Genomic DNA, 27,503 nt, shown 5'->3' with positions numbered 1-27,503 from the left:
TACGGAACAGGACATAGATTTTATGTTTGTATGTTGTAAATTAAATAAAGAACTTGTGCTTGTCTAGTTACATTTTGATTTAAATATAAAAGCGAAAAATTGACCCACATTTTAGAATAACAATCCATTTAATCCCAAGAAAAAGATTTAGAGCCCGGGTCCCCACATCTACTCATACTAAATATGTATAGACACGACATTAGCAGTGTAGTTAGCAAAATAATTTTAATCAATTTGTATTTTCGAATTTTTAAAATATTAATAATAACTATAAAAAAAAACTATATATTTTATATTTATCTGTTTATGGAAGGATAAACGAAGTGCCCGGTGGATCACGTAATTTTTGGCTACTTCGAGGGGCAGTTTCGAATTCACTGAGTCCAAAAGTATTTCCGTATCAACTTGTTCGCCAACTTGCTCTATCATCGCTCACTCCTTTCGTAAGCTCTGAGATTAAATCCAAAATACTACAACTGGACAAAGATTTTAATTTCAAACTTTAATTAATCAGATTTTTTTCAATACACAAACCTGTGTATTTATATCTGTATCTATCTATTCATATTTTCCATTCATTTCAACTACCTTTTTTCCATCAAAAAAAAATTATCGGAGAGAACGTACAGCAGTTGAACTAAAGATCCAGAAATGCCTTCCTCTCTTCAGATTCAAAGAATCAACCACATAAATCACACCACTTCTGGATCATCCTGCGCCGCCGCGAAGCGCACATGGGTTTCGCCTGTTTCCAGCGAGGTTCCGCTGCCGGAAAACGCTTCGCAACACCACACGAAAGCTGTGGGTTCCAACCAGAGCTGCTCCACCGTGGTCCAGAAGATCCATGCGCCCGTGGACACCGTGTGGTCAGTCGTCCGCCGCTTCGACAAACCGCAAGCGTACAAGCACTTCCTCAAGAGCTGCGACGTCATCCTCGGCCACGGTGAAGTGGGCACTCTCCGGGAGGTTCGGGTTGTGTCCGGTCTCCCGGCGGTGTGTAGCACGGAGAGGCTGGAAATATTGGACGATGAGAAGCACGTGTTGAGTTTCAGCGTAGTAGGCGGCGATCACCGTTTGCACAATTATCGCTCCGTTACCACACTCCATGCAGCGCCGCCGTATCAGCTGGGCGTCGGCGGAGGAAGTGGTGGGACGGTGGTGGTAGAATCATACGTTGTGGATGTTCCACAAGGGAACACCAGAGAAGAAACTTGTGCGTTTGTTGATACAATTGTGAGGTGCAATCTGCGGTCGTTGGCTCAAATCTCAGAAAATTTGGCCAAAAATCAGTAAATTTTTTTCGACTTTTGTATAATTTGATCTTTTTAAAATTTTATTACTCTAATGCATTTTGTAGATCATGAATTTAATATATATTAATTAGATTAAATTTCAGCTAACTTTATTGGCAATAATTAAGTTTGATGATATATTTATGTAAAGTGTTTGTGCATTCTACATCTTTCCACAAAAAAAAAATTGAAGTGGCATGAACAAGTATATACAAGTTAGAGTAGATGGACAGTCTTATAAATCTTTATCTGTTAGATGGGTCAATTTTTTCTATATTAATAATAAAAAATAATATTCTTAGCATAAAAAGTAATATTTTTTTATGAATGATCCAAGTAATAGATTTGATTCACAAAATACGACCCTAGACATCGTCACGTACAAGTTTTTGCCTATACAATTAACAATAATATTGATTTTTAAATTTGAAAATATAAATTTGTAATTTAAAATTTTAGATTTATCGAATCAAACATATATATATATATATATATATATATATATATATATATATATATATATATATATATATATATATATATATATATATATAACTACATTGTGATCGAATAATAAGAATACAAAATTCATATATATATGAATTTAATTTGTGTTTATGAATTTAATTTGTATTCTTATTATTCGATCAATATATGAATTTTGTATTCTTATTATTCGATCACAATGTAGTTTGCTTTGGTGCACTTCATTCGACTATATTGTAACATGTTTTTTTTATTATCTGTTTCAAGATTTTTTTATTGTTATTAAAGATAAAGATATGATGATGATATAAATTAATAAAAAATAATTTATTTTCTTTCAACACAAACAAAAGAAAATAACCGGATCGAGCATGCGTTTATGTTAATTTATTTTAAATAATATATACTAAGTTGTATTCTACCTATAAATTAACTAATAAAACAAATTGTTTACATATTTGTCTAGAATCTTCCTACGCCATAAAGATTATATAATTTAAAGTAATCTAGGATTCTCAATTTTATTAAAATTAAATAAAATATAGTTGCGTGAATATATCTTTATGAATGAAGAATAATATTAAATTGACAAAAATTTATGTGAGACGGTATCAGATATCGTATTTTGTGAGATAAACTTCTTATTAGGGTCATCAAGTGCAATGCGTGTAGAAATTTCAAGTTGCAAAAGCATAGACCGACCTTTCTGTTTTGAAATTTTCAAACATATTAATTTATTATCGTCGTATTGATATTTTGGTTCGAAGGATGATGTCTTAGTTAATTATATAATTTTATTTCGTTTAATGTTCACTATTGTGTCATACATCATTTACTATTGAGTCGAACGATGCCAGTGATTCATTATCTTCAATTCAACTTGTTATTTTTTTTACATATATAATAATAACTTATAAAAGGATAGTAAAAAAATACTGAATTCGAATCCATTGGAATTTGATAGGAATATATAAATTGTATTTGACAATCTTCTGAGACGGTTTCACATGTCTTTATTAATGCAATGAATCATTTATACTTATATTTACAGTACAAAATCATACATTTGGCAAGTAATATTTTCATGAGTGATCTAAATAGAATATATGTTTCAGAAAATTAACTGATAAAATCGTCAAACGTGAGTTTTTATATTAATAATATGATTTGGAGGCGTAGGGCAGGATTCAAATACGAAGAATGCACCGCACCAACTTGTTCTCCAACTTGAAATTAACAACCAATTCGGTGTACGATAGATAACCCAACTTGTCAGTATGAACTATTTTCTTCGACATTTCAATTTCTTTTCCAGCGGTAATATTATTATTTTTATCAATTATTTAATTTTGGATTCAGTCGAGATTAAGGAATTATTTGCAAGTTGAGACGCAAGTGGGCAACTAGGCTTTTAATTCATCTTTCTTTTGTTTTAAATATGATAATAATGTCGGTCATTTCTCGTGCCATTTCTTGTCCTTTGCCCGATCTGAACCAGTCGGCAGATGCGATTTACGAGTGTTTGGGTGACATTTTAATATCCATTTCTTAGGCCATCTCCAACCCAAAACTCTATTTTAAAGCAACTAGATATACTCTAAAATAGTGCAGTTTCTACACCAAATACAATATTCATCTCCAACCCATCTACTTCAAATCTTACTCTAAAAAAGAATATTCTCGGAATATTTTATTTTATTTATTTCATTTTTTTATAAGTTATTAAATATATATTTTTTATAATGTGTGATATAATTATAATTACATTTTATAATAAATATATTTAATATTTTATTTTTAATAAAATGTGATAATTATTTTAAATATATTATTGAAATCTATATTATACGAATTGAAATAGAAATAATTTCAAGTGGTGAAATAAAATTAATACATGACATTAAATTAAATAACATATTACAAATACTCGTTCAAATATTTGAACGACCATATTCATCCCATAAATGATCAATTAAAGCATTTCGTAATGCATAATGAGCGTATTTGTCTTTTATTTTTTTTTATCGAGCGAGAAATTCTCGAAATCTGGTATGTTCATTGACAGCCATTTCTACCATTGGAGTCGGTGCTTCTCTAGCATCTTCAATCGGTGCACTAAGATCACGTTCATCTTCAATTATCATATTGTGCATTATAATGCATGCTTTCAATATATCATTCAAATGATTTTTCTTCCAACCACGTGCTGGAGATGCCACAATCGCAAATCGTGATTGAAGAACGCCAAATGCACGCTCCACATCTTTCCTGCATGACTCTTGCTTCATCGCAAAATACTGCTTCTTCGGACCACGCGGATCATGGATAGTTTGCACAATAGTTGACCATTTCGGATAAATACTATCAGCTAAATAATATCCAGTGTCATATTCTTTTGATCCAATAGTATAATGAGCTGGAGGAGCAATTCCTTGTACAAGATTGGAAAATAGACTGGAAAACTCTAAAACATTTATATCATTATTGGTTCCAGGCATACCAAAATATGCATGCCATATCCAAATATCGTAATCAGCTACCGCTTCCAAAATGATTGTTGGAGAACAACTACAACCTGCATATTGTCCTGCCCAAGCCGTTGGGCAATTTTTCCACCTCCAATGCATACAGTCGAGACTTCCCAACATTCCAGGAAAACCTCGTTGTTTGCCAATATAGAGAAGTCTGGCAACATCGTTGGCAGTAGGCGATCTCAAGTACTGCTCCGCAAAAACTTCCACTATAGCTCGACAAAAGCGTTGCATACACTGAATTGTTTATCTTTTATTATATTTGCATTTAAATTATCTGAATTCGAATTCGTATTTTTATTTTAACTGTGTACTTGAATATTTAAATATTATTCAATAAATTTGTGTGTTAGATATTTAATTATAAAATTATTGTAAAATACTTGGTAAATGTAATATAATTAAATATTTTAATTTTTATGATTTTATATTTAATTATTAAAATTATATAATAAATATTATCTAATTATTAAAATAAGATAATAAATTTTATACTATTATTTAAATATATCTAATTATTAAATTAATATAATAATATCATATTATTATAGAAAAAATATTTATAATTATTAATATAAATATTTATAATTAAAAAAAATAAATAAAAGAACTCTGCGCCAAATGTGGCGCAGAGAACATTGGAGCTGCGCTAGCTCCATTGGAGAATCCCAAGCAGCAAAATAGCATGATTTTGCTGCTTGGGTTGGAGATGCCCTTAATAAGATTTTCATACCACATGTTCGACAAAAAATGTTATCAAATATAAGATTGAATTTCATAATATAGTTTAGCATTCTGTTGCTTGACAAAAACCGTTTTTGAGATTGTCTCATTAGTCAATTTTGTAAGACGGATCTCCTATTTAGGTCACATGAAAAAATATTATTTTTTATACAAAACATATTATTTATTATTGTAACTATGAGCAGAGTTGATTTGTCTTACGGATAAAAATCTGTAATACCGTCTAACAAAAAACTTAATATTGTTTCTCAAACTTATCTTAATTATGTATATTAATATTTCAATGTATGTCAGCTTTAATCTTTTCTTTCTTTTTTTTAATCTAGAGTGTTGATTTAACTTTATACACGTCATTGTCAGCTACATTCGTGTTGCATACTTGTCATGTCAACGTCACATCAAAAAAAATGATTTAAATTGAAAAAAAATAAAGAGACAAAGACAACAAAGTACAAACCAATACTAAAATTTGACAATATAGACGACCAAAATAGAAAAAAATACAGAATTTTCAATTTCTTGAAAGGTTTAAATAAAATAAGTCATCCTAGAGTAAAAAAATCTAAAGAAAAGTAAAACAAACCAAATATATCGAGGAGAGAACAACGCATGCAGTGAGTGAAAATATATTTGAGAAGAAATCATCGTATAATGATAAATATTTGGTAAAAACTTGTGTGAGACAATCCACAGGTCGTATTTTGTGAGACAGATCTCTTATTTGGGTCATTCATGAAAAACTATTACTTTTTATATTAAGAGTATTATTTTTTATTGTGAATATCGGTAGGGTTGACTCGTCTCACAGATAAAGATTCGTGAAACCGTCTCACAAGAGACCTACTCTAAATATTTTGATTTGAATAAAGTTTATATCATATAAAAACTAAGCTGATATATCTTATTTATAAAGTATCACATAAGGTTCTAAATATCTTCTATAATATTTTAAAATACAAACGAACTTGGTTAATATCTTTCTAATTACGATGAAGAAAATTTCAAAAATACCAAAAAGTTGGGATTTCACATTCATAAGTTTTCAAATATTGTTAACTTAAATTACAATTCATTTTTATGACGTTTAGTACAACAAAATAGGTGGATTGATTCTGAAATTCAATATTATAATAACAAGAGAAGACAATTTATTTCTCCGCCTACCAAATTACACATAAAATCGATCAGGTTCGCCTCACTAACCCGTTTTGACATGTTTAGAATCTCTACTATTTGCATGTGTTCATCCCTAAACTATGGATGTAAGAATTCGTCCAGGACCACAAAATTAGAGAGAGTTTTAAGATTAAACACCGCTTTTTTATTAGATAACTAACAATACCAATTAAACTCAAATTATATTTATATATATATGAGTTTAATTGGTATTGTTAGTTATCTAATAAAAAAGCGGTGTTTAATCTTAAAACTCTATATATATATATATATATATATATATATATATATATATATATATATATATATATATATATATATATTTATATAACATGAATTTTATAGACTGAACGATATTATTAGGGGTGATATATCGTACCGTACCGAAAATCATATACCGTATACCGTAACGAAAATTTCGGTATAAGAAAATTCATACTGATGTCGTACCGAAAATTGCGGTATACCGAAATTCTCGGTAATATAACTAGCATATCGATTATACCGAAATTGTACGGTATATCGAGATTTCGGTACGGTATCGGTATATACCATTTTATACCGAAAAAATATTACAGTTTAATTTTTTTTTGATTTTATTGTTTTAAAATATTATATATTTTAATTTTTTTTTATATTTTTTCGGTATTCCAGTATATATCGAAATTTTCAAATTGCATACGTTACGTACCGTACCGAAAAATTACGTAATCTTATCGTACCGAAAATTCGGTAAATTCAGCATTTTTTCGGTACGATAATCTCGATATATCGAAAATTCGGTATTTTTTTCCACCCATAGATATTATAGTGTAATATTCATGTCCCTTCTCAGCAGATCTGTGTTCATTTGACCTTAATTTTGTCAGATTTTATCTATAATATTTCCTAAAGATATATGACGTGAGAGGTTATATGTTTCTATTTTAAACGAATACTCTTCTTAAAATGTCGGATTTGTTGGACCTTACATCCGATCAGTCCATTATTAAAGCTTCAATCTATATATATAGAAATTTCGATAAATTAAACGACCACAAAAAATTTTGTGACACAGTTTTATGATTCGATTTTGTGAGACATATCTTCAATTTGAGTCAAAAATAAAAAAAATATAATATTTTTTATATCAAAAATATTACTTACTATTATAAATATTGAATAAATTGACATTTGAATACAAATCTACTCCTTCAGTTTATCTATCCGGGACTCCCAATGTTTTCCACCAAAAACAAGAAGCTGCAATTTAGATATTTAGTGGAAAGAGCTGTACAAAGAATACAAGGTTGAGGCAACAAAGTATTCTCAGCAGGTGGAAAAGAGACTCTGATAAAATCGGTGGTACAAGCTATCCCTACGTATGCTATGTCTTGTTTTCGTATCCCTAAATCGGTTTGTGCAGAGATTGAGCGTGCATGCTCAAATTTCTGGTGGGGTGTTGGTGCGGGGAAGAATCGGATGCATTGGAAAACTTGGAAAGCTCTTTGTCTGCCTAAATGCATGGGAGGATTGGGTTTCCGCCATCTGGAAACCTTTAATAAGGCTCTTTTGGCTAAGCAGATATGGCGTATCATTGTGGATCCAGACTCTTTGGTAGCTCGTGTTCTAAAAGCACGTTATTTCAAGCACCAAGACATCATGGCTGCGCTGGCCTTGGTAATAACCCTTCGTACCTTTGGCGCTCCATACTGTGGAGCAGACCCTTACTAGAGCAGGGAGTTTGTTGGCATGTGAGAGATGGAGCCAGAATTGCATTGAATAGAGATAGATGGATACCGAGCTCTTGGGGTTGTGCTATTCCTACAGAGATGCAAAATAATAATATGTTGGTTAAAGATCTTATTGAGAATCGAAAATGGAATGAGTCGGTGGTTCGCCAGCACTTCTCGGACTACCTGGTTGCAAATATCCTAGCCATTCCTATCTCTTTGACACATCATGATGACTACCGGTATTGGATCTTTGATCCGAAAGGAAAATACTCGGTTCGAGATGGGTACAAGGTAGCTATGGGCTTTTATGACTCTCCGGTTTCTACCTCGAGTTCTCGCTTGAAAAGTTGGTGGCAATACCTTTGGGCTCTCTCAGTCCCTCCAAAAGTCCAGATATTTTGTTGGAGAGCAGTGCTTGACATAATACCTACAGAACAAAATTTATTAACTCACCATGTCCCAGTCTCTGGTATGTGCCCGTTGTGCCAATCCGTGTGTGATTCGACAAGCCATGCCTTAATCGCGTGTCCTGTAATAAAATATTGCTGGAAAATGACTTACTTTTGGTCGTTCCTGAAACAAGTTAGGCATTTGAATTTGTTTGATATTTTTCTGTGGATGAAAGAGAAGATTAGTAAAATAGAATTTGAAGTGTTTGCAATGCGAGCTTGGGCAACCTGGACGGAATGTCTGAGTTTAATTTACAAGAAAAAAGAATGTTCTGGCGATATTAGTACTGATTGGAGTGAGATTCTATTAAATGATATCCAACATTCGAGACTAGCTCTCTCTCCTCTGTTGGGAACTCGCCAGTGTACTTCACCTGGGAAATGGGTTGCTCCACCAAAAGACAAACTCAGATTGGATATTGATGCAGCCTATAATGAAGAGTCAAATTGTTATGCAATTGGAGGGGTGGTCAGAAACCATGAGGGGCAACCAATTCTTGCGTTTGGAAAGAAAATTAACAAACCTCAATCTATCACATATGCTGAACTTATGACTATTGAAAGCGGCTTAAAGATCTCTCAAATGCGAAACCTATCGCTTCATCAAGTCACCTCAGATTCTCTACTAACCGTGCAAGAAGTCACAAGGTTGGAAAAGAATCTCAGTTACGTAGGGTCAATTGCTACAGATATCAGAATTCTCCTGGACTCCTTAAGTAACACTTCACTTAGTCATATTCGACGATCGGCGAATGTAGTTGCACACTCGATCGCTTCTTTTGCTATTTCTTCCTCCTCTCATTTTGTATGAGAGATTGGAGATTTTCCTATTTGGTTGATTCGTCTTGTAACAAATGACATTTTAGATTTTCAATAAAGTACAAGCATTGACCTTAAAAAAAAACAATGATAATAATATTTTCGTCATAATAAATTTTTATTTTTTCATCGGTAATAAGATTTCTTGAACGTGCTGGACATTTGTGTTCAGGTATCAGCTAGTCGATCGAGTTGTTTTTCCTAATTAAGATTCAGGTTTGTACCCGAAACATCGCGTTGGTTTTCTTATAGACAAAAACTTGTGTGAGACGGTCTCACGGGTCGTATTTGTGAGACAGATCTCTTATTTGGGTCACCTATGAAAAAGTATTACTTTTTATGCTAAGAGTATTATTTTTTATTGTGAATATGAGTAGGGTTCACCACTCTCACGGATTATGACACGTGAGACGGTCTCACATGAGACTCACTCTTTCTTATATTAAAATTAGTGCCCGATATATATTGAACATTGTTTTTTTAGGTTTTAAATTTCTATAAAATTAATAATTAAATAAATGTTACTCAAAAAAATATAAGGAAATAAAAGAAACAGATCGAAAAATACTACCCCCAAATTTTTTTTATATTTCAACAGGATGTGATCTTTTTTATGAAAAGTATTTTCAATTATTTATATATATAAAAAGAATGTGATCTAAATTGCTTGTAAGTCTAATGGAAAAAATAATTTCAATTATTTATGAAAATTTTTATTTTCAAAAGGATGTGATCTAAATTGCTTTGACTCTAATTATCATTAATGAATTTAATTAGATACACACTTTTATTTTCAAGAGTATTTAATTTATTTATTGATTATTTTTAATATATATATATATATATATATATATATATATAAATGTTATATTATGATAAATAATTATCAATTTATCAATAATTTGTGTACAAAATGAATTTTATTAATTTGATATTAACAGATAAAATTTAAAATTAATATATATCGAGATTAAAATATTTTCGAGATTTTTCTGTGATTATTTTTAAAATAATAATAATGTATATATATGTTTAATAATTCATGAAATTTATTGGTACGAAATATTTTATTTACAGAATCTGTATAATTCTATTCTTTACAGACAAAAAAGAAAAGAAAAGAAAAACAGTCCAGCTAGTTCTCTTCCATCTCCGCGAGAAACCCAGACAACGGAAACCCTAAATCGAATCCCAGCTGACCTCACCCGATTTAGATCTATTCCATCCATGGCTACGAACGGGGTGAGCCTGGAATGTCGGATGTACGAGGCGAAGTACCCGGAGGTCGACATGGCGGTGATGATACAAGTGAAGAGCATGGCTGACAGCGGCGCGTACGTTTCACTCCTCGAGTACAATAACATCGAAGGGATGATTCTATTCTCAGAGCTTTCCCGACGCCGAATTCGCAGTATCAGTAGCCTCATTAAAGTTGGCCGAATTGAGCCCGTTATGGTGCTCCGTGTTGATAAGGAGAAGGGTTATATTGATCTCAGCAAGAGGCGAGTTTCCGAAGAGGATATTCAGGCGTGCGAGGAGAGATTTAACAAGAGCAAGCTTGTCCATTCCATCATGCGACATGTGGCGGAGACTATGAAGATTGATCTCGAGGTTTTCTCTGAATTTGGTTTTATCTGTTGATTCTTTATTTCGAAGTTTTCTTTCATTTTAGTTCTTTTATTTTTATATTTGAAAAAAAAATGCATCTTTACATGATTTTTAGCTCAGTGCTTGTTTAACGCTGGTAATGAGTCCACTGGGGAATGCTCTAATTTTTTTGTACCAGTTTCTGTGTTTATTTTGCTAAAAAACATTGATCGGGGAGTTATATTTTGCATTTTCTGTTATAGTTATCTATGCATGATTGATACCCACATAATAGGTTTTAATGCAATATTGACCCTAATAATGCGACAAAGATTTTAATTTTCAGCTGCGAATCCCCTCCATATAATTGACTGCATATTCTCGTGAATGTCTGTTAGTTTATTCAGTACTTTGAACAGCTTGTTTTTATAATCTCGTTTCTGATGTGTTGCTCGACTCTATATAATTAACTTGATTTTTGTCTTTGGCGGTTGCCTGGGATGCGGAAATTTAATCCCAGTGAAATAGTTTTAATTAGCTATCCATAGCCGAATTTCATAGTGAAATTTGTAAAAGGAATGGTGAATAGGATGAATAAAGCTACGAGAACCTGCTAAAGATCGTGCAAGACTTATATGAATCTAGTTATGGGTAGTTGAAAGCTCGTCTAGAAAAGCTTTTTAGGCTATTTACTAGATTTGGCTACAATCTGTTTAACACATCCTTACATCTTATCATTGTCGTTTACGACCAATTGCAACTTGGTGAGCTTTGTGCAATTTTGAGCTCAGCCTTTGTCGACGTAACTAAATAGTGGTTACTGTTGGTTACCTGTGGAGCTGTTAAGGTCTTACTGTACTTTTTAAAGTTTTGAGCATCCATTGTGCCAACGGACTCATTAACTTTTTGCCGATACTGCCTGGGGTTTCAGAAACTGACTCACATTGCCTTCCCAGGGGCCATGTTTACAAAAGAAGTTTGTGATCTTTTCATCAAATAAATTGGTCTGAGATCATCATTGGGTTTTCAATTAGTGTTTGCATTTCTTTTGATAGAGTTCTGTACGTTTTTTCTATTGTTTATTGTGTTTGAACATGAATTTGACATCTGTAGGGATTAGAAATCAGTGGGCTCCTGGTTTCTACTGCATCACTTTTCTGCTGTTATGATTGATAGTAAATTTTGGTTATGCAGTGTTCTAATGTTAAAATTGTCGGTTATTTATTCCTTAAATGTAGAGGTCATGTTTCTTATATCCTATTTACTTTTCATACACTTCATTTTAAAGTTTCTTGCTTCCATTGTATTGTTGTGCTACCTGATATGTACCGACATATTTAATTCTCATTTTACATTCTATTATGAGCTTTGTTAAGATGATTTTATTTGTCGCAGGATCTCTATATTCATGTGGGCTGGCCTTTATACAGGAAATATGGTCATGCATTTGAGGTGAGATGCTCAGAAGTTCAATCAATATATATGCTGTTTGTTTGCATCAACTTAGTTTTTAATCCTGTAACAGAAATTTTACTGAATTTTAAATTACAGGCATTTAAATTAGTTGTTAATGATCCTGATTCCATTCTTGATTCTCTTACTCGTGAAGTAAAAGAAGTCGAACCTAACGGACAAGAGGTAGTATATGTTTTCATTTCAATCTCATTTCTTCACGAGACTGATGTATATGATTATTTTCCATCTGGAAATGCTGCAGATTACTAAGGTTGTTCCTGCTTTATCGGAGGACGTCAAAGACTCTTTAGTTAAAAATATTAGGAGAAGAATGACACCACAGCCTTTAAAAATTCGTGCAGACATTGAGATGAAGTGTTTTCAATTTGACGGCGTTTTGCACATAAAGGTTATTCCCATGATTAATTATCTGACTGCTTTTTTTTTATATAATATAGTTATCTTGGTTGCTAGCATTACTGGGATCTCTCTTTAGTGTTAAGTATTGAGTTATTGATATCACCCAAATGCTTCAGGAAGCAATGCGGAAAGCTGAAGCTGCAGGAAACAAGGATTGCCCAGTTAAAATTAAACTTGTTGCTCCTCCAGCATATGTCCTCAACACCCAGACTCTTGACAAGGTAAATTACTTGACAAATGTGTTTAGCTTAATCGCTGATATTACCCTTCTGCATGGGAAGCTATGATCTCTGGATCAATATTGATGCCCATGATCCTATGGCAAGCATTAACTATATAGCAATGCAACTGCTTTATATCACCAGTGTATAGCATCAAATCTAGTCTTGTCATTAGTGAACATTAAGGTGGCTTGTTATCATTATTCCCCATTTTTCCCTTGCACGTGCTTTTTCAGTTTAATATTTGACATGATTAAAAAAGCAGTTGCCAATAAAATTAGTTTACTTTTCGCATTGCAGGAACAAGGTATAGCAGTACTTAACAAGGCAATAGAAGCTTGCACGGAAGAGATTGTGCGACACTCAGGAAAACTTACTGTCAAAGAAGCTCCAAGAGCGGTGAGGATTACCATATCTATCAAATTAGAATATTTCAATTTCCCCACATCACGTTAGATAGACACTAGGAATATTTCCACTTGCATATTCTATTACATTTTCAAAATTTTCACCTGGATTAAAATATTCATCATGACCACCATCATGTGTTTAATTTGTTTGGTTTTATTTAGGTGAGCGAACGAGAGGATAAACTGCTTGCTGAGCATATGGCTAAGCTTGGTCGTGAGAACGAGGAGATTAGCGGAGATGAAGGTAGCGAAGAGGAGGAAGATACAGGGATGGGAGACATTGATCTGGAGAACTCGGGAACTGGGATAACAGACTAGATATTCCTTCTTATTCATCCCTGCATGGGAATACTTGTTAATTTAATCAATTTTGTAGCGCTTTTGTTCACCCTATCCCCTACTACGATTTGAACAAATGTGTTGATATTTTACGTATGTTTTCCTGTTATATTTTTCGATTTTGGGCAACTAATGCAAAAATTTGAAACAATATTTAAAGGTAAATTTTTGTTGTCGAATTTTATGAATTTTTAGCCATAGCAATCCGAAAACAACAGAGAGAGAGAGAGAGATTAATTTTTGTCTTAAAAAGTAAAATATAGCTACCGCCCGATCTCGTCCATTCTTCTCCTTTTAAATTCTTGGATTCTATACCCCTTATTTGCTATTGGCATGATATGCTCTTGATTAGATGTTTTTTGAATCTTTTAACACGTAGCATCGTGAAATTTAGAGCCTTGTGTGTTTGATAGATATTGCTGGGTATCGAATAAATCACAAGTAAAAAGACACTGTAGGAGCCATTTATTAGGAGAAATTATTACACAGCCTGCAGAAATCTCACCGACACAAGAAGTCATTGATCACAAGGAAGAGCACATAGAACACTCCTTGTGTCTTTACTAATGTATCCACCGGCAGCCGAGACCTGCCTACTATAGCAACCAAATTCATCGGAAACGCTATAACTTTGAGAAGTATTTGCTGCCCCAGACAGAACAACCCGATTCTCCACATGCATAGTCCCATTTGCCTTCTGAGTGTTAACCAAACTACTCGTAAAGCTGTCACTCGACCTCTTCTCCTCCATAGAGGTCTCCAAGTCCGATAAAATCGAGTACTTACCCACCTCTGATCCAGTGACATTGGAAGTCTTTATTTCTAAAGGATACTTCCGTCTTACCGTAGTGCTATAGACATCACTCCCGTCACAAGACTCGACTTCAACTTCAGTCTTCACCGTCACTTTCTGCTCCACGTCCTTATAAGTTCCTTTCTTTTTATACTTCATCTCGTTCTTGAACGTCCACTTCTCGGAAACACTGGTAGTAAAGTTGCCTAAACTCGAACTCACCCACCCAGAGAACTCACTCTTCCTCTTCACCTTAATCTTAAACTTCCCATCGAGCTTATTGAACTTTGATTTTCGCTTAATACTAACACTTGGAGCAGTGGACCTAACAGTCCCTGCCTTCACCACAACCATGTTATCATCCAACCATAGATGCAAATTGGCATCAACAAGCCAAAATGAAAGAGCATCCGTAACTCCAAGCCAAAAAAATGAACTTTCCCATCAAGAATCATGCCAAGAAACGGGGTCAACTCGATATCATATGATGGCAAATCAAAAGCTCCAATTGAAACCACCGGGTTCCAATATAAAGGGTTGATCCCTCCACTGAAGATCACAGGGAATGGGATCACTGATCCTACTGTACTGTTATCGATCATCACCCAAACCTCCCTATACGCCCCATTGCCTCGTCCGGTTGTTAAATTGTTCTGTTCGATGTATGAATCTGGAGGATTTGAATACCAAAATTCATCATTTGCATGGAAGGAAATGTAAAGTTCAATAACTGCCCTGTATGTGTTGAGTGGGATTTGAAGTTCCTTTTGTTTTACATCCGATCCATTCTCGATTATGAACCAAAATCCTTCACCTGCAATGGCAGATATTGGGATTATCAAATCTGCCGGACTATCATCTGCATTGGGGGAATAGTTTTCATCCAAGATTCGTATGATTTCTTCAGACTTTTCCATGGGGGACTCATCCGTTTTTGGTAGCAAAGGTAACGGCAAACTAACGGCGTTAGTGGAAGTATCATTACTGTAATAGAGGAAAGTGAGGTTGAGCTGGTAAAAGCCAGTGAAGACGCCGTTAACGGCGTTGGGGAGTGTAACCGCGAGGGTGAGATTGGGTTGACGAAGGAGGGAAGAGTATTTCGTGACATCCTTTTCAATAATCCAGAACGAATCTCCGGTGGTTGGCTCGGGAGTGCTGGTTCGGAGAATCTCGACGGCGCCGAGCCATACGGCGGCGATGCGGTTGTTCTGGGTGCCGTTTGCAGCTGCGGTCAGGTTTATGGCGGCGCGTGACCAGGTGCAGTTGATGGGAGGGTTGTAGTGGGCGTATGTCGGTGGGAGGCCGATGGTGTTACCGAAGTCGTGGGAGAGAATGGGAAGAGTGCAAGAAGGGGTAAGGGAGGTAAAGGGAAGAGGACGCTTGATTTCGACGTATTGTTTTGGAGTAGGGTGGCGGCGGCGGCGGTGCGACGGCGAGGTAGCGGAGGCGAGTGTGAGAGTTAGTGAGACTATAATGAGTAGCCGTGGGAGATGCATGTTTGACTGTTCGTCGGTGGATATCATACGGTGGTGGACAATTAGCTAAATTTCAAAAGAGAGATGGATCCTTTGAATTTTTGGTTGGACAAATAGCTAAATTTCAATACCATTCTTCAACTTTAACAATAATTGCGATTTCTTCAGAAAAATTACAATTAATATCCATTCGTGGAAGCTGTATGTGTTCATATATAAATGACAAAAACTTGTGTCAGACAGTCTTACGGGTCGTATTTTGTGAGACGAATATTTTATTTGGGTCATCTATGAAAAAATATTACTTTTTATGCTAAGAGTGTTGTTTTTTATTATGAATATCGGTAGAGTTGATTCGTTTCACATATAAAGATTCGTAAGACCATTTCACAAAAAACTTACTCTAGAAAAATTATGAACTATTACCCTTACGAATTTTTCTCTACTATTTTTCAATAATGAGATTAAAATTTATCTCGTTGATCATCAATATATTATAAAGTTGCGTTTATTTGAGGTTTACTAAAATGGTATAGGGCTGTTAATCCCAATTCATCCGATGCTTACTTACAAAAATGAATATTTTCTTAAACTCAAAGGCATGTTAATAATTGAATTTGTAGATGTTTGTAAGTACTTAATTTGAGTAAGGATAATCAATATTTGGTCGGTATACATAGAAAGAAAATCGATAACTCCTAATATACCATACCTTCACAATATTTGGTCCTTATAAATGGAAATAAAAAAGGCAAAATTGTGGTTTTTCGTTTAATCCCAATTTTAATCAATGAGATTAAACATGTTATTACTTATTCATAACCATTTTATATCCCATTCAATTATTTTAACTATCACACTATATAAGTTATCTTACACAATCATATCTCCAAAAATAAATACAACCTCAAAATAAAAAATTATCCATATTAATTGGTATTATAACACGCACCACAACGGTTTATTTCATCTTATCTATATGGGTATTGTCTCCATGATAGGATGGATGACCAAGATTTGCACATGCATATATAGGACCCACTTTTTTTTTTTTTTGAAATTGTATATGTGACAAGATCTTAGCCGTTGAAATAAAGTGAAGATAATGTCCACATAAGTAGAATCTCATCTGCCACAAGCAGAAGATGTTTTTAGTATGTGTATGTATAGACATCTGTCATTTATGAACCTGTCACACACTTGGTCTTAAATGACCTAGTTAATGGTACGTGGCCTCCATCACACTTGTTGGTGACGGCATTGTATGATTGATGAAATGAAAGGTAAAAAAAAAAAAATAACTTTTATTAATAATTGGGACATCGTTCAACACGAGATAACTATTTAGACCGATGTTTTTGTCGCATATTCTTTCCATAATATCTAGCGCAGATTCGTTTCGTTTCCTACATCGAAGAGTATGGTAATAGATTTAATTTGAAATGAAATGAGAAAAGCATGATGTTTTTATTGAAACATACTAAATATTATTATATTAATAATTTCCTATAGAAGATGAGATAATTTGTTTAACTATTAATTATAGCTGAAATTACAATACAAATAAACTGAAAGAAAATATTACAATATTTATTTGAAAAAAAATCGACGTGAACGATCAATGTTCTCGACTTTCTTACATCTTGGTATTTATAAAAGCCTTTTTTCATAATTGAATTCGGATTTCATGACTCCTGAATAACTTTTGCACCATTGCTTGAAATTTGTTGCTTATAGTGGGTGATCCCGTTTTCTAATAATTAGTGGTCATGCCTCTCCGTGACAGTTGAGTCACATATCTTTTTATTTCTATCGTAGAATTTCTTGCTTTTGAGTATCCCAGGAAACTGTTTCTGTGTGATCTCTCACCATTTGAGCTTATTTCTGCAAGATTATTTCGGTCAGTTCTATTGTGAAAACTCTTCCCGAATTTTGGCTCTTCTGGTTTGAGAAGTCTGGGAAAAGCCATCATGACCATCTTCCAATGTGACTATATTACAGAATTTTTGGGGAGTTTCTTTGCTCCCGATAGCTTGTTGTTCTACAAAATATTTATTTATTTTCAAATATTTCTTCTGCAAACAATGTAGTTTTCTTTGTCATATTATTAAATAGAAAAGATCCATTAACCGAATTCTGATAGAATTTGAATAGAAAATTGACTTTGTATATCTCTGTGAGACATATTCATTTTATCTATGCTCTTCTGGTGGAGATGTCATCTTCAATAAGTGAATCAACAAGGGTGTTTTATTTATTGGAAGATCATTGATAAAAATATTTACATTCATATTTGGCCTCTCGAGATTAATGAAATGAAAAGTCTCGTGTGAGTCTTTCTCAACTGGTTCTGATTCCGATGTTGCACTAAATAAGCATAACTCTGGAATATCTAATCTGGATAAATAGTCATTATTTTCCTATCTTTCATGAAAAGCTTCGTGGATCCATTTTTGAAAGTTAATGAAAGATCTTGAGGATCATTGAGATCAATCATTTTTATAATGTCTTTGGGATTTCTCTACGATCTCCCAATAAGTTAGAGGAATCGAAGACTACTTCTAAGAATAAATTATTTTGAATCATAATTTACCTTAGTAATCTGATCTGTTCGTATTTGCTCATGATATATAACATTGGTTGGATCTTATTGTTGTAAATATTCCAAACTATTGGAATAAAACCCGAAAACAATAAATCTCGAACATATGCGCGGATCCATAATTTTGAGAATTATCTATTTCTCAGACAAGTAAATTACACAATAATAAAATAATATAACATGTTTGAATTGTTCAACCTAAGTTCTGATACATTTTTCATGATCATACACATTTTATCAAACATGAGAAATTTTTAACATATATAAGCCTGCATGACTAAATTGGACAATCTTTTGAAAAAGCAGGGACTAATTTGTGAACATTCAAATAACAAGGTCCGAATTGAGAATGTGTTAAAATATAGGGACTAAATTGGGTTTTCACACATTAAGAATTTGTATGATACAGTTATTTTAGTTTTATTATTTGAAATTGAAGTCTAGTCTCTGATTGATTTTTACAATTATGATATTATTATTTTTGAAATATAAACTAAATTAATTATTAAAAGACTTTAAAATTGCACAAGACATGCAAATGTGCTATCATAATATGATTGACTAGGGAATCAGAAAATTTAAACAAAATCATTTCAACTTTTTACATCCATATTCTTATTAATAGCAAGTCCTGAATGTGTATTCTAACTAATTTTCCACTTATTAATGTATAAAGGAACAACTCTTCACATGAATCGAGTGAGGTAATATAGCTCTTCAAGTTGCTCTTTTCCACGAGCTCTCGTCGGGATTATGGCCAATCTGTGTCGATTTCGGAAGCGGGATTCACTCCATATCCCACTTTTGTACAATCCAGATTCATGCTCTTTGATCCTCAACCATATCGAAACGTCATTTTTTTCACAAATGATGATGCCAAACAACATCAGTGGCATACAAAAGTTTCTTTCTTTATGCAAAACAGCAAATGAATACACAGAAAGAGGCGCAGGCTCTCTACTCTCGGCTTACATTCACTACTGTGAACATATTATTCATCAAAACATTTCGTCCAGCAGGAATCCATTTCACACACAATCCCATCGAGTGATTTTGTCAATGGATTGATAGTCGTTTGGGAAAATTTTTTCATGTCCCAATTCGAATCGATTCGGTAGCAGAAAAACTCTTCAATCCGTTGCTAACGGGGCAAACCTCTTTTCTTCATCTCTTCTACAATAGAATCAGCATCAGCAATTCTTTTAACTTTCACCAAGCAGCTTGCCAAGAACTTAAAATTCTCAGCATCCAATCTCCGAACCGTCCCGGCAAAAGTCTTCACATAATCCGCCGCCTGCGCAAAATAGCCAGATCTCACCATCTCTTTTATAATGTGCCCATGAGTGGAATACATCGCCGGCTTTCCGTTCTCCACCATCCGCCGCATCAATCTTAACGCCACCTCCAACTTCCTTGCCTTACACGCGCCAAGCACAAGAGCGTCGTACGTCCTCGCGTCCGCATTCAAACCTTCTTCCTCCAGTTTCACCAGCACGTCAGCGGCTGCCGCCAAGTCTCCTTGGCAACAATACGCCGTCAGGATGTAATTAAGAGCCGTTACGTCCGGCTTCACTTTTAAAACTCGCATCACCTCCAACACGCGCCACCCCGCTTCCACCTCCTTCCTCCGCGTCAGCGCGTTCAGTATGGGGTGAAACGTGACGGAAGTCGCTCCGTAGTTTTTACTCACCATTGTTTCCGCCACGCGCAGCGCCTCTGCCGTGCGGCACATCCGCGCGAGCTGAGCCACCACTCCGTCGTGCGCGTGCTTTCTGGTGAACCAATCATCAAGAGAGGCGAGATTCTGCAGGAGTTCGGGAAGTACTTGTATATCGGTGGATAAGAACTTGAAGGTTCTGGTGGTGTTAAATTTTCCGCCTTTCATACGTTTGGTGAGTAAGTGACCAACGGCGGCGAAATCTCTTTGGCGGCCGGCTACATCGATTAGGTTATCATAGGCGGGTAATCGTGGGTTTGGGGATACAGTTTGATTAGGGTTATCAACGCTGAAGTAACGCGCTGTTGCATTAAAAATTGACTGCGCGATTACTCCATTTGTAGCCAGCCGATCACATCCGCTGCCGTGTCTGCAGGTTGCAGTTCGCAATGGCAGCTGCATCACAGACGGGCGGATGGGGTTTGAATTTGTGAACGTGTCCCACAGGTCATTATGCAATTGAAATTCAATCTTGGGTTGGGCTGCCACGAATTTATTTGTAAGTTTAAAATTCAGATAAAATTGAAAAAATCGAAAATCCAAATCGAAAAAATCGAAAATAGAATCGAACCGAAAGCCGAATTTATTGATTCAGATATAAATGTTAAAACCAAAGTTTATTTGATTCGGTTTCGAATTATATATGTCAAAACCGAAAAAACTGAAATTTCATAAAATTAATAAGTTTTTTATATTTTTATTGATATTATATATTTTGATATGATATTTAGTGAACGAAGAACTATTTTGAACAATTTTTAGATGATTGTTGTTTGTTTAATTAATTTTCACTAAGAAAACGTATAAAAAGTTAACATATTTTATTTTATAATATATTTATATTATTAATTTAAATAATTATATTAAAACATAATTAACCGACCGAAATAACCGAATCGTTTTGGTAGAAAATCGAACCGAACCGAAGGAAAATGGTTCGAATATCGGATTATATATTTCTAAAACCGAAAACCGAAATACTAAAAAACCGAAAACATAACCGAACCGACCGATGAACACCCCTAATTCTGAGAGCGGGAAAAGTGGACGAAATTTGTTCGTGCCAGATATATGGTCTCAACACAATATATTGAATTTGTTATTGTTTTTGAGTGTGTATCATGTGAGATCATCTCACGGATTCTAATCTATAAGACGAGTCAACTTTACCGATATTCATAATAAAAAGTAATACTCTGAGCATATAAAGTAATATTTTTCATTGATTACCCAAATAAAAAATCCGTCTCACAAATACGACCCGTGAGACGGTCTCACACAAATTTTTGTCTTCTTTTTTGGCCAAGTAATCGGCTATATATATAGGTCTTTTGTGAGACTGTCTCATTAATCTTTATCTGTGAAACGTGTCAACACTACCGATATTCACAATAAAAATTAACACTTTAACATAAAAAGTAATACCTTTTCATATATGACTCATATAAGATATTCAAATCTCACAAAATACGACCCGTAAAATCGTATCACAAATAAAGATTCGAACTAAAGTTTTGCATTCTATTTGCACTAATATATTATATCATTTTGAAATATAAAACTTTTGTGTAAATCAAAGGGAACAAAAATAAAAACGAACGAATTTATGACCTCTTAATGTTTTTTGAAAAGGCGAAGAAATAATGATCTCGATCAAAGCAATCATTGATAATTTCCCATCCAAAAATAATATGTTTTTGCATTTTTTATTTCGTGGCGAAATGTTAAATAATTACTGCCATGAGCGCATTCTTTTATCAATCAGAGCAACTTTCGTCTAGTCTCTATCTATCAAAAAATATTTTATTAAAAATTAATGGCAATAACTATCTAGACGATATTTGCATTGAATATATAACTTTCGGTAAAGTAGAAAATGATAAGTTATATAATTGATATTAGAATCAATATAACGAATTTGATTTTTATTTATTTCAATACGTACCATTATTGGAAGAGAAATGATTGAAATGCAATAATTATCTCTGCTTGGTAAAAACATTGAAACGCGACATTTAAGTTGTTGTGATGACACATCCATTATCTTTTTCACTTTAAATTCATACTAATTATATATATATATTTCGAAACACTCATCTAAAATAATTCAACCTTAAAAATCTTAAAAGCATAAAAAATTCATAAATCTTCAACTATCAAAATCACTTGTCAACTTTTAAAATACTCCAAAATTTAAACTTCATAAAGTATAAATCTCTAAATAAATAATCTTCAAAAGCTTTTCGTAAAAACTTTAAAAACCAAGTAAGTGTGGAAAATAAATGTCATTCGAGAATGTACTGCCGGACTCGATCCACTCAATCTCATCATTATCTGTGATCATTCAAACCTAGTGAATCTAATTACTCAGAACAAATAATATATATACATACACATGCATAAATCATATTTTTATGTAAAATAGCTGGCATAAATTTGTAAGCAGAATAAATTATAAATCATTAAATCGTAAAACTTTCAATTATCGTACATAATTTTTGGTGAAGTGTGATCCTTAAAAGTGATTGTCTATAATTGTGTAATCATGTGGTCGATTGATCCGTCTAAGCTCACCATTGCGCATGAGGACTGACACTAGGCCTTGTCGTGAGTGGAAATACGATCGTCGGGCTCCTTCTGAGGCCTTCTCCCATAAACGGACTCTTTCTGAAGCCTTCACCCTCACGATATTTCCAATCATATCATATCATGTTTGTCACCATCAATTATCTTTCAAAATATTTTCTTTCCTTTTTATTTCTTTCAAAAATTCATAAAATAGTATTTTTCTAGGATAAATAGTACAGCTTCAATATATCATAAAATATTATATTTTTATCATAAATATTTTAAAATATCATTTAGCATGTATTATGATTATTCGGACACTGCCAAGCTTTTCGTACTACCAAGGACGCAAAATGACCATTTATCCACTGGAATTCAAAATTCCCGATTTTGCTTTCTCTTACCTTTATTGACTCGAGCATATCCCATAGTATCATATAAGCTTAAATTTTACTTCAATATTTTCCTTAAGCGTAAACCCGAGCCTTCCGATTTAATAACTTAGTGACTAAATCATGAACCGTTTTTAACCCGAATAAATTCAAACTAATTAATATTTTCTTACCAGATTTTAAACTTAAAGTTTTCATCCCTAAACTTAACATAACACCTTAAACTACGCATAGACATTTCTTAGACGTAAAATTAAGCTCATCAAGTAATTTCACAATTACTTTAAAAACTTAAGTATACGTGTCGGTTTTAACTCGTATCGACTCAAAACTTAACCGAACTTTACCAAACTTGAACTATAGTCTATAAATATTTAATTATACCTTATACATGCCCAATTCAAGCAATTTAAGACCCTCGATCAATCTTAGGAACTTTCTGAATTTTTTTTCACATAAAAACCTAACCCTAGTTTGTTCGGAGCCTTGCTTGCCTAGACTCCAGCACTTAACCACCATGTCCAGACTTTAGTTGACCGGTATTCACATGAAAATATTTAAATTTTGCAATCGAGCAAAACTACATAATTAATCATTTAGTCACTCAAAATATATCTTTCATGCGTACAAAATTATTTAATTAAAATATTTTAGTAATTTAATAATTTTCATACATGTGGTTTACGTGGACTGATTTTCTGGCGTTACATGTACGATTTAAAATATTTTAGTGACACTGTTACTGCTAGCTATAATTTTTGGTAAAACTGTAAATGTTCGATCCTACACCTCCAGTATGTAACAATACTAGATTGATTATTCATCCAGAATTTCATGACCCCCTCAATAAAATAGATGAAAGGATCGGAAGATATAGTGTTGGATACGATCAGTTTCGTCATTGTTTTCATGTTCCGAAAATGGATATTTGGATTAATTTACGCAATTTGATTATCAGAATATATTTTTACCCTAAAGATGAAGGATAAATACAAATACTTGAAAACAAATTGATCCTTATGTTATATATATATATATATATATATATATATATATATATATATATATATATATATATATATATATATATATATATATATATATATATATGTATGTATAGGTCTCTTGTGAGACGGGTCAATCCTACCGATATTCACAATAAAAAATAATATTTTTAGTATAAAAAGTAATATATTTTCATAGATTACCCAAATAAGAAATCTGTCTCATAAAATACGATCTATAAAATTATCTCACACAAATTTTTGTATATATATACACACACTTGTTGGATATGTTACATGACATGACAAAAAACGAAGAGGAAAATTAAAGAGAACATTAGGACATAGTCAGGAAACGACATAGACACGAGTGTCAGATATAACGTGATTTTTCGTAATATTTTTTAAAGTATGATCACAATTGAAAAATAATATTTTTCACAATATATTTCTTTTCTTTTATATGTTATGATTTAAATTTTGAATTGAAAAATTTATGTTTTAATTAATTATTCAAAGAATCTTTTTATTTGTTAGATTATCTTATCAAATTTAATAAATAATAAGATTAATGCCTTCAAATATAAATAATGATACTTTAAATTTCATACATTTAGGAAAGAAATTCATTATTGACCATAAAAATCGTTAAATTTTTCCAAAGTAGCCAAATTTTGTATTTTTTCCGACATGTACATAAAATTATGGTGTATGAACAATTTCTTGATATATATACACACTAGCTATGTATATATATGTTATGACCACCGCCTCATCTACCATTTGTAGACTGCTTTCAGAACCCTAAACTTTACTCTCTCTCTCGACTTATTGGGTAAACACAGACCGAGGAAAAACCCTATTACACTCTTCCCCAATTTGCCTTTCTTGATTTTAATCCTCCACCTCTATTATTAGCCACTCACGATGAGCGGCGGTGGCGCTGTTTCAGACACTAATATTCATTCATCTCCTCAACAGAACTTCATTTTCACGGATTCTCCACCGGTTTCTGGACTTTCTTCCGCCGCCGCCGCCAGTGATGGTGGTGGAGCTGGTGGCAGCAGTAAGTACAAGAAGTGTAAAGGGAAAGGAGGGCCGGACAATGGAAAGTTCAGGTACAGAGGAGTGAGGCAGCGGAGCTGGGGGAAATGGGTGGCGGAGATCCGGGAGCCTAGAAAGCGCACGCGTCGATGGCTGGGCACTTTCGCCACCGCGGAGGACGCGGCACGTGCATATGACCGTGCTGCAGTTATCTTGTATGGATCGAGGGCGCAACTAAACCTACAAACCTCTGGCTGCGACGCTGATGGCGTTGGCGGTGCTGATGTCGGCGATTCGTCTTCTCATTCTAGGAATAGAACCTCTTCATCTACCACTCAAACCCTACGTCCACTGCTTCCTCGACCATCAGGGCTTGGCCTCACGTTCTCAAATCCTCCGCCGGCTCCACATGCTGTTGGAGGGATGGGGGCAAACTACATTCCGTACGGGATGTACGCTACCGTACAGTACCCGAATATCCTTCAGGAACAAGTAGGCATAGCGCAACATCAGTACGGAATGGATGACAGGAATCTTGAAGCTGACCCCACAGCAAAAGAAACTCAAACCACCTCTTTTTATCCAAACCCTAGTAGTATGAATAATGATCACCATCAACACCAGCAGCCTGATGATCAGCAGAATTTGCAGCATTTTGGGTACGATGACATAAACTCCCTCGTGGATTCGAGCATGTCCCTCGAATCCACTCAGCCTGTGCCGCCGCCAGTCGCAGATCCAGCGGCCGTGCTGAATGGATACGCTGCCTCCCCTTCATGGCCACTGGGCAGCGAAGATGAGTTCCCCCCGACTAATATTTGGGATTACGGCGATTCATTCTTGTTTGATAGCCTTTGAAAAGCAAGTAAGCTCGTTCACCGTTTTTGAGCTTCTTCCATGGAACTGATCAATGCAGTGCAAGAAGGTAGGGTTTGAAGAAGAGTCGGTTCTGTATTATCCAAGAATTACGATCGAATGTAGTTAGCTAGCTGATGAATTCACGGGATTAATTCATATGTATTTATCACGTTTTAAGATGTCAGATTTGAAATTTAAAAATAGCTGGAAAAGTGAGAGACAGGAATAAATTACTTAAGCTAAGAATCTGTATACTTGTAATTTAGCAGCTAGCTAGCTAAATAGGTATTCAAATATTGCAATGGTTATTTTCAGGTAGTTATGAGTGATGAAACATTTTTCCATCTTTTCCCTCTTTAGTTACTTCTTAATATGTTTGTATATATAGAGTAATAAAAATGAGAATAGAAAATTTCGTGGAGAGGCGTTCAAAATTGGAAGAGAGGAAATAGGAAATCATGATCTCTAAATAAAAAGCAAAAAGCCTATATAATCAATTTTTTTTAACTTGAATGGAAACTAAATGTGTTCTATAAGGAAAATTTGATTTTTTGGCTATAGAAATTTATAAAATGGAAATCAATAAAATGTTAAATTATAAGAAATAGAAGTATAGTATGTGACATTTACATTTTACTCAAAAATAATAATATTTAATAAATATTAAAATACAGATGATTGTAAAAAAAGATTATTTAAAAATGATCAGTACAAGGTTGCTCACAAGAACTCATACTATTCACTACTGCTGATCAATCAACGTGATAAAGAAATCCAACCACCAGACAACAGTGTAGATACACCAAAAAATCCATAACAAAACTACATATAGAATCAAGTATAATCAAATGATATTGCTGGAAAAAATAATATATACCTTTGGGTGGTTAATCAATCAAACACCAAGACGATCGATCGTCCTTGCGGCGTCGTGGTCTACCACGTAGATGACGCAAGGGACTCTTCTTGGATGGCTTTTTGACGGCACACCAGAGGACCCTTTCTCCCGCGCCGCCGTCGTTGGTGTGAGGGTGGAAGCCCACCGCTTTCTTCCGGTTCTTGATGCCATGAAATATGGCGAAGACTATTCTGATCATGAACCCAAACAATAGGGTCGTGAGCGACACCGCCGAGACGCAAAGCTATTATACATATTAGCGCTGAGCTGAAATTTGTAACAAAAATCAAATTGCTTTGATCAACAATGAGGTTTAACTTGAATTCTAGGATATATTTTTCGTGGATCATCAATTTTTCCACGAAATAATCTATGGTCGGGGTAATTTTGGACATATCAACTCACACAAATCGTCTTAATATTAATGTAAATAGTAAATTAGTTGAGATACGTAGAGATAAGTTATTTTCACGACGTCTAACAGAAGCATATGATGATCTTATATATG

At 33.9% G+C, this 27,503-nt stretch overlaps 4 protein-coding genes and 1 pseudogene across 5 annotated transcripts; 3 read left to right on the top strand and 2 right to left on the bottom strand.

The window, feature by feature from the left end:
* Nucleotides 1-571: 571 nt before the first annotated feature.
* LOC140807292 (abscisic acid receptor PYL4-like) lies at nt 572-1,420 on the top strand. Its single transcript, XM_073164084.1, has one exon. The coding sequence runs from the start codon at nt 652-654 to the stop codon at nt 1,291-1,293; it is 642 nt and encodes a 213-aa protein (XP_073020185.1). The 5' UTR covers nt 572-651; the 3' UTR covers nt 1,294-1,420.
* Nucleotides 1,421-10,313: 8,893 nt separating this feature from the next.
* On the top strand, nt 10,314-13,844 carry LOC140806570 (eukaryotic translation initiation factor 2 subunit alpha homolog). Its single transcript, XM_073163123.1, has 7 exons — nt 10,314-10,823; nt 12,195-12,251; nt 12,351-12,437; nt 12,517-12,663; nt 12,791-12,895; nt 13,196-13,294; nt 13,468-13,844. The coding sequence occupies exons 1-7, from the start codon at nt 10,440-10,442 to the stop codon at nt 13,621-13,623; spliced, it is 1,035 nt and encodes a 344-aa protein (XP_073019224.1). The 5' UTR covers nt 10,314-10,439; the 3' UTR covers nt 13,624-13,844.
* Nucleotides 13,845-14,086: 242 nt separating this feature from the next.
* On the bottom strand, nt 14,087-16,061 carry LOC140806569 (peptide-N4-(N-acetyl-beta-glucosaminyl)asparagine amidase A-like; annotated as a pseudogene).
* A 1,509-nt stretch (nt 16,062-17,570) lies between these two features.
* On the bottom strand, nt 17,571-20,720 carry LOC140808291 (pentatricopeptide repeat-containing protein At3g56030, mitochondrial-like). 2 transcript variants are annotated; one of them, XR_012112856.1, is made up of 2 exons: nt 19,493-20,720; nt 17,571-17,687 (listed from the first exon to the last, which is right to left on the bottom strand). XR_012112856.1 is itself a non-coding variant. In XM_073165372.1 (1 exon), the coding sequence occupies exon 1, from the start codon at nt 20,631-20,633 to the stop codon at nt 19,656-19,658; it is 978 nt and encodes a 325-aa protein (XP_073021473.1). In that variant the 5' UTR covers nt 20,634-20,720; the 3' UTR covers nt 19,357-19,655. The 2 variants fall into 2 exon arrangements, 1 of the variants encoding a protein (XP_073021473.1); XM_073165372.1 differs by lacking the exon at nt 17,571-17,687 and having other exon boundaries at nt 19,357-20,720.
* A 4,348-nt stretch (nt 20,721-25,068) lies between these two features.
* LOC140808369 (ethylene-responsive transcription factor ABI4-like) lies at nt 25,069-26,210 on the top strand. Its single transcript, XM_073165471.1, has one exon. It carries the CDS (start codon nt 25,123-25,125, stop codon nt 26,095-26,097), a length of 975 nt encoding a protein of 324 aa, XP_073021572.1. The 5' UTR covers nt 25,069-25,122; the 3' UTR covers nt 26,098-26,210.
* The last annotated feature ends 1,293 nt before the right edge of the window (nt 26,211-27,503 follow it).

This window comes from Primulina eburnea, chromosome 12 (genome assembly GCF_022965805.1).
Source record: "Primulina eburnea isolate SZY01 chromosome 12, ASM2296580v1, whole genome shotgun sequence".
Lineage (NCBI taxonomy): Eukaryota > Viridiplantae > Streptophyta > Magnoliopsida > Lamiales > Gesneriaceae > Primulina > Primulina eburnea.
This window is presented reverse-complemented; position numbering and strand designations above follow the sequence as displayed.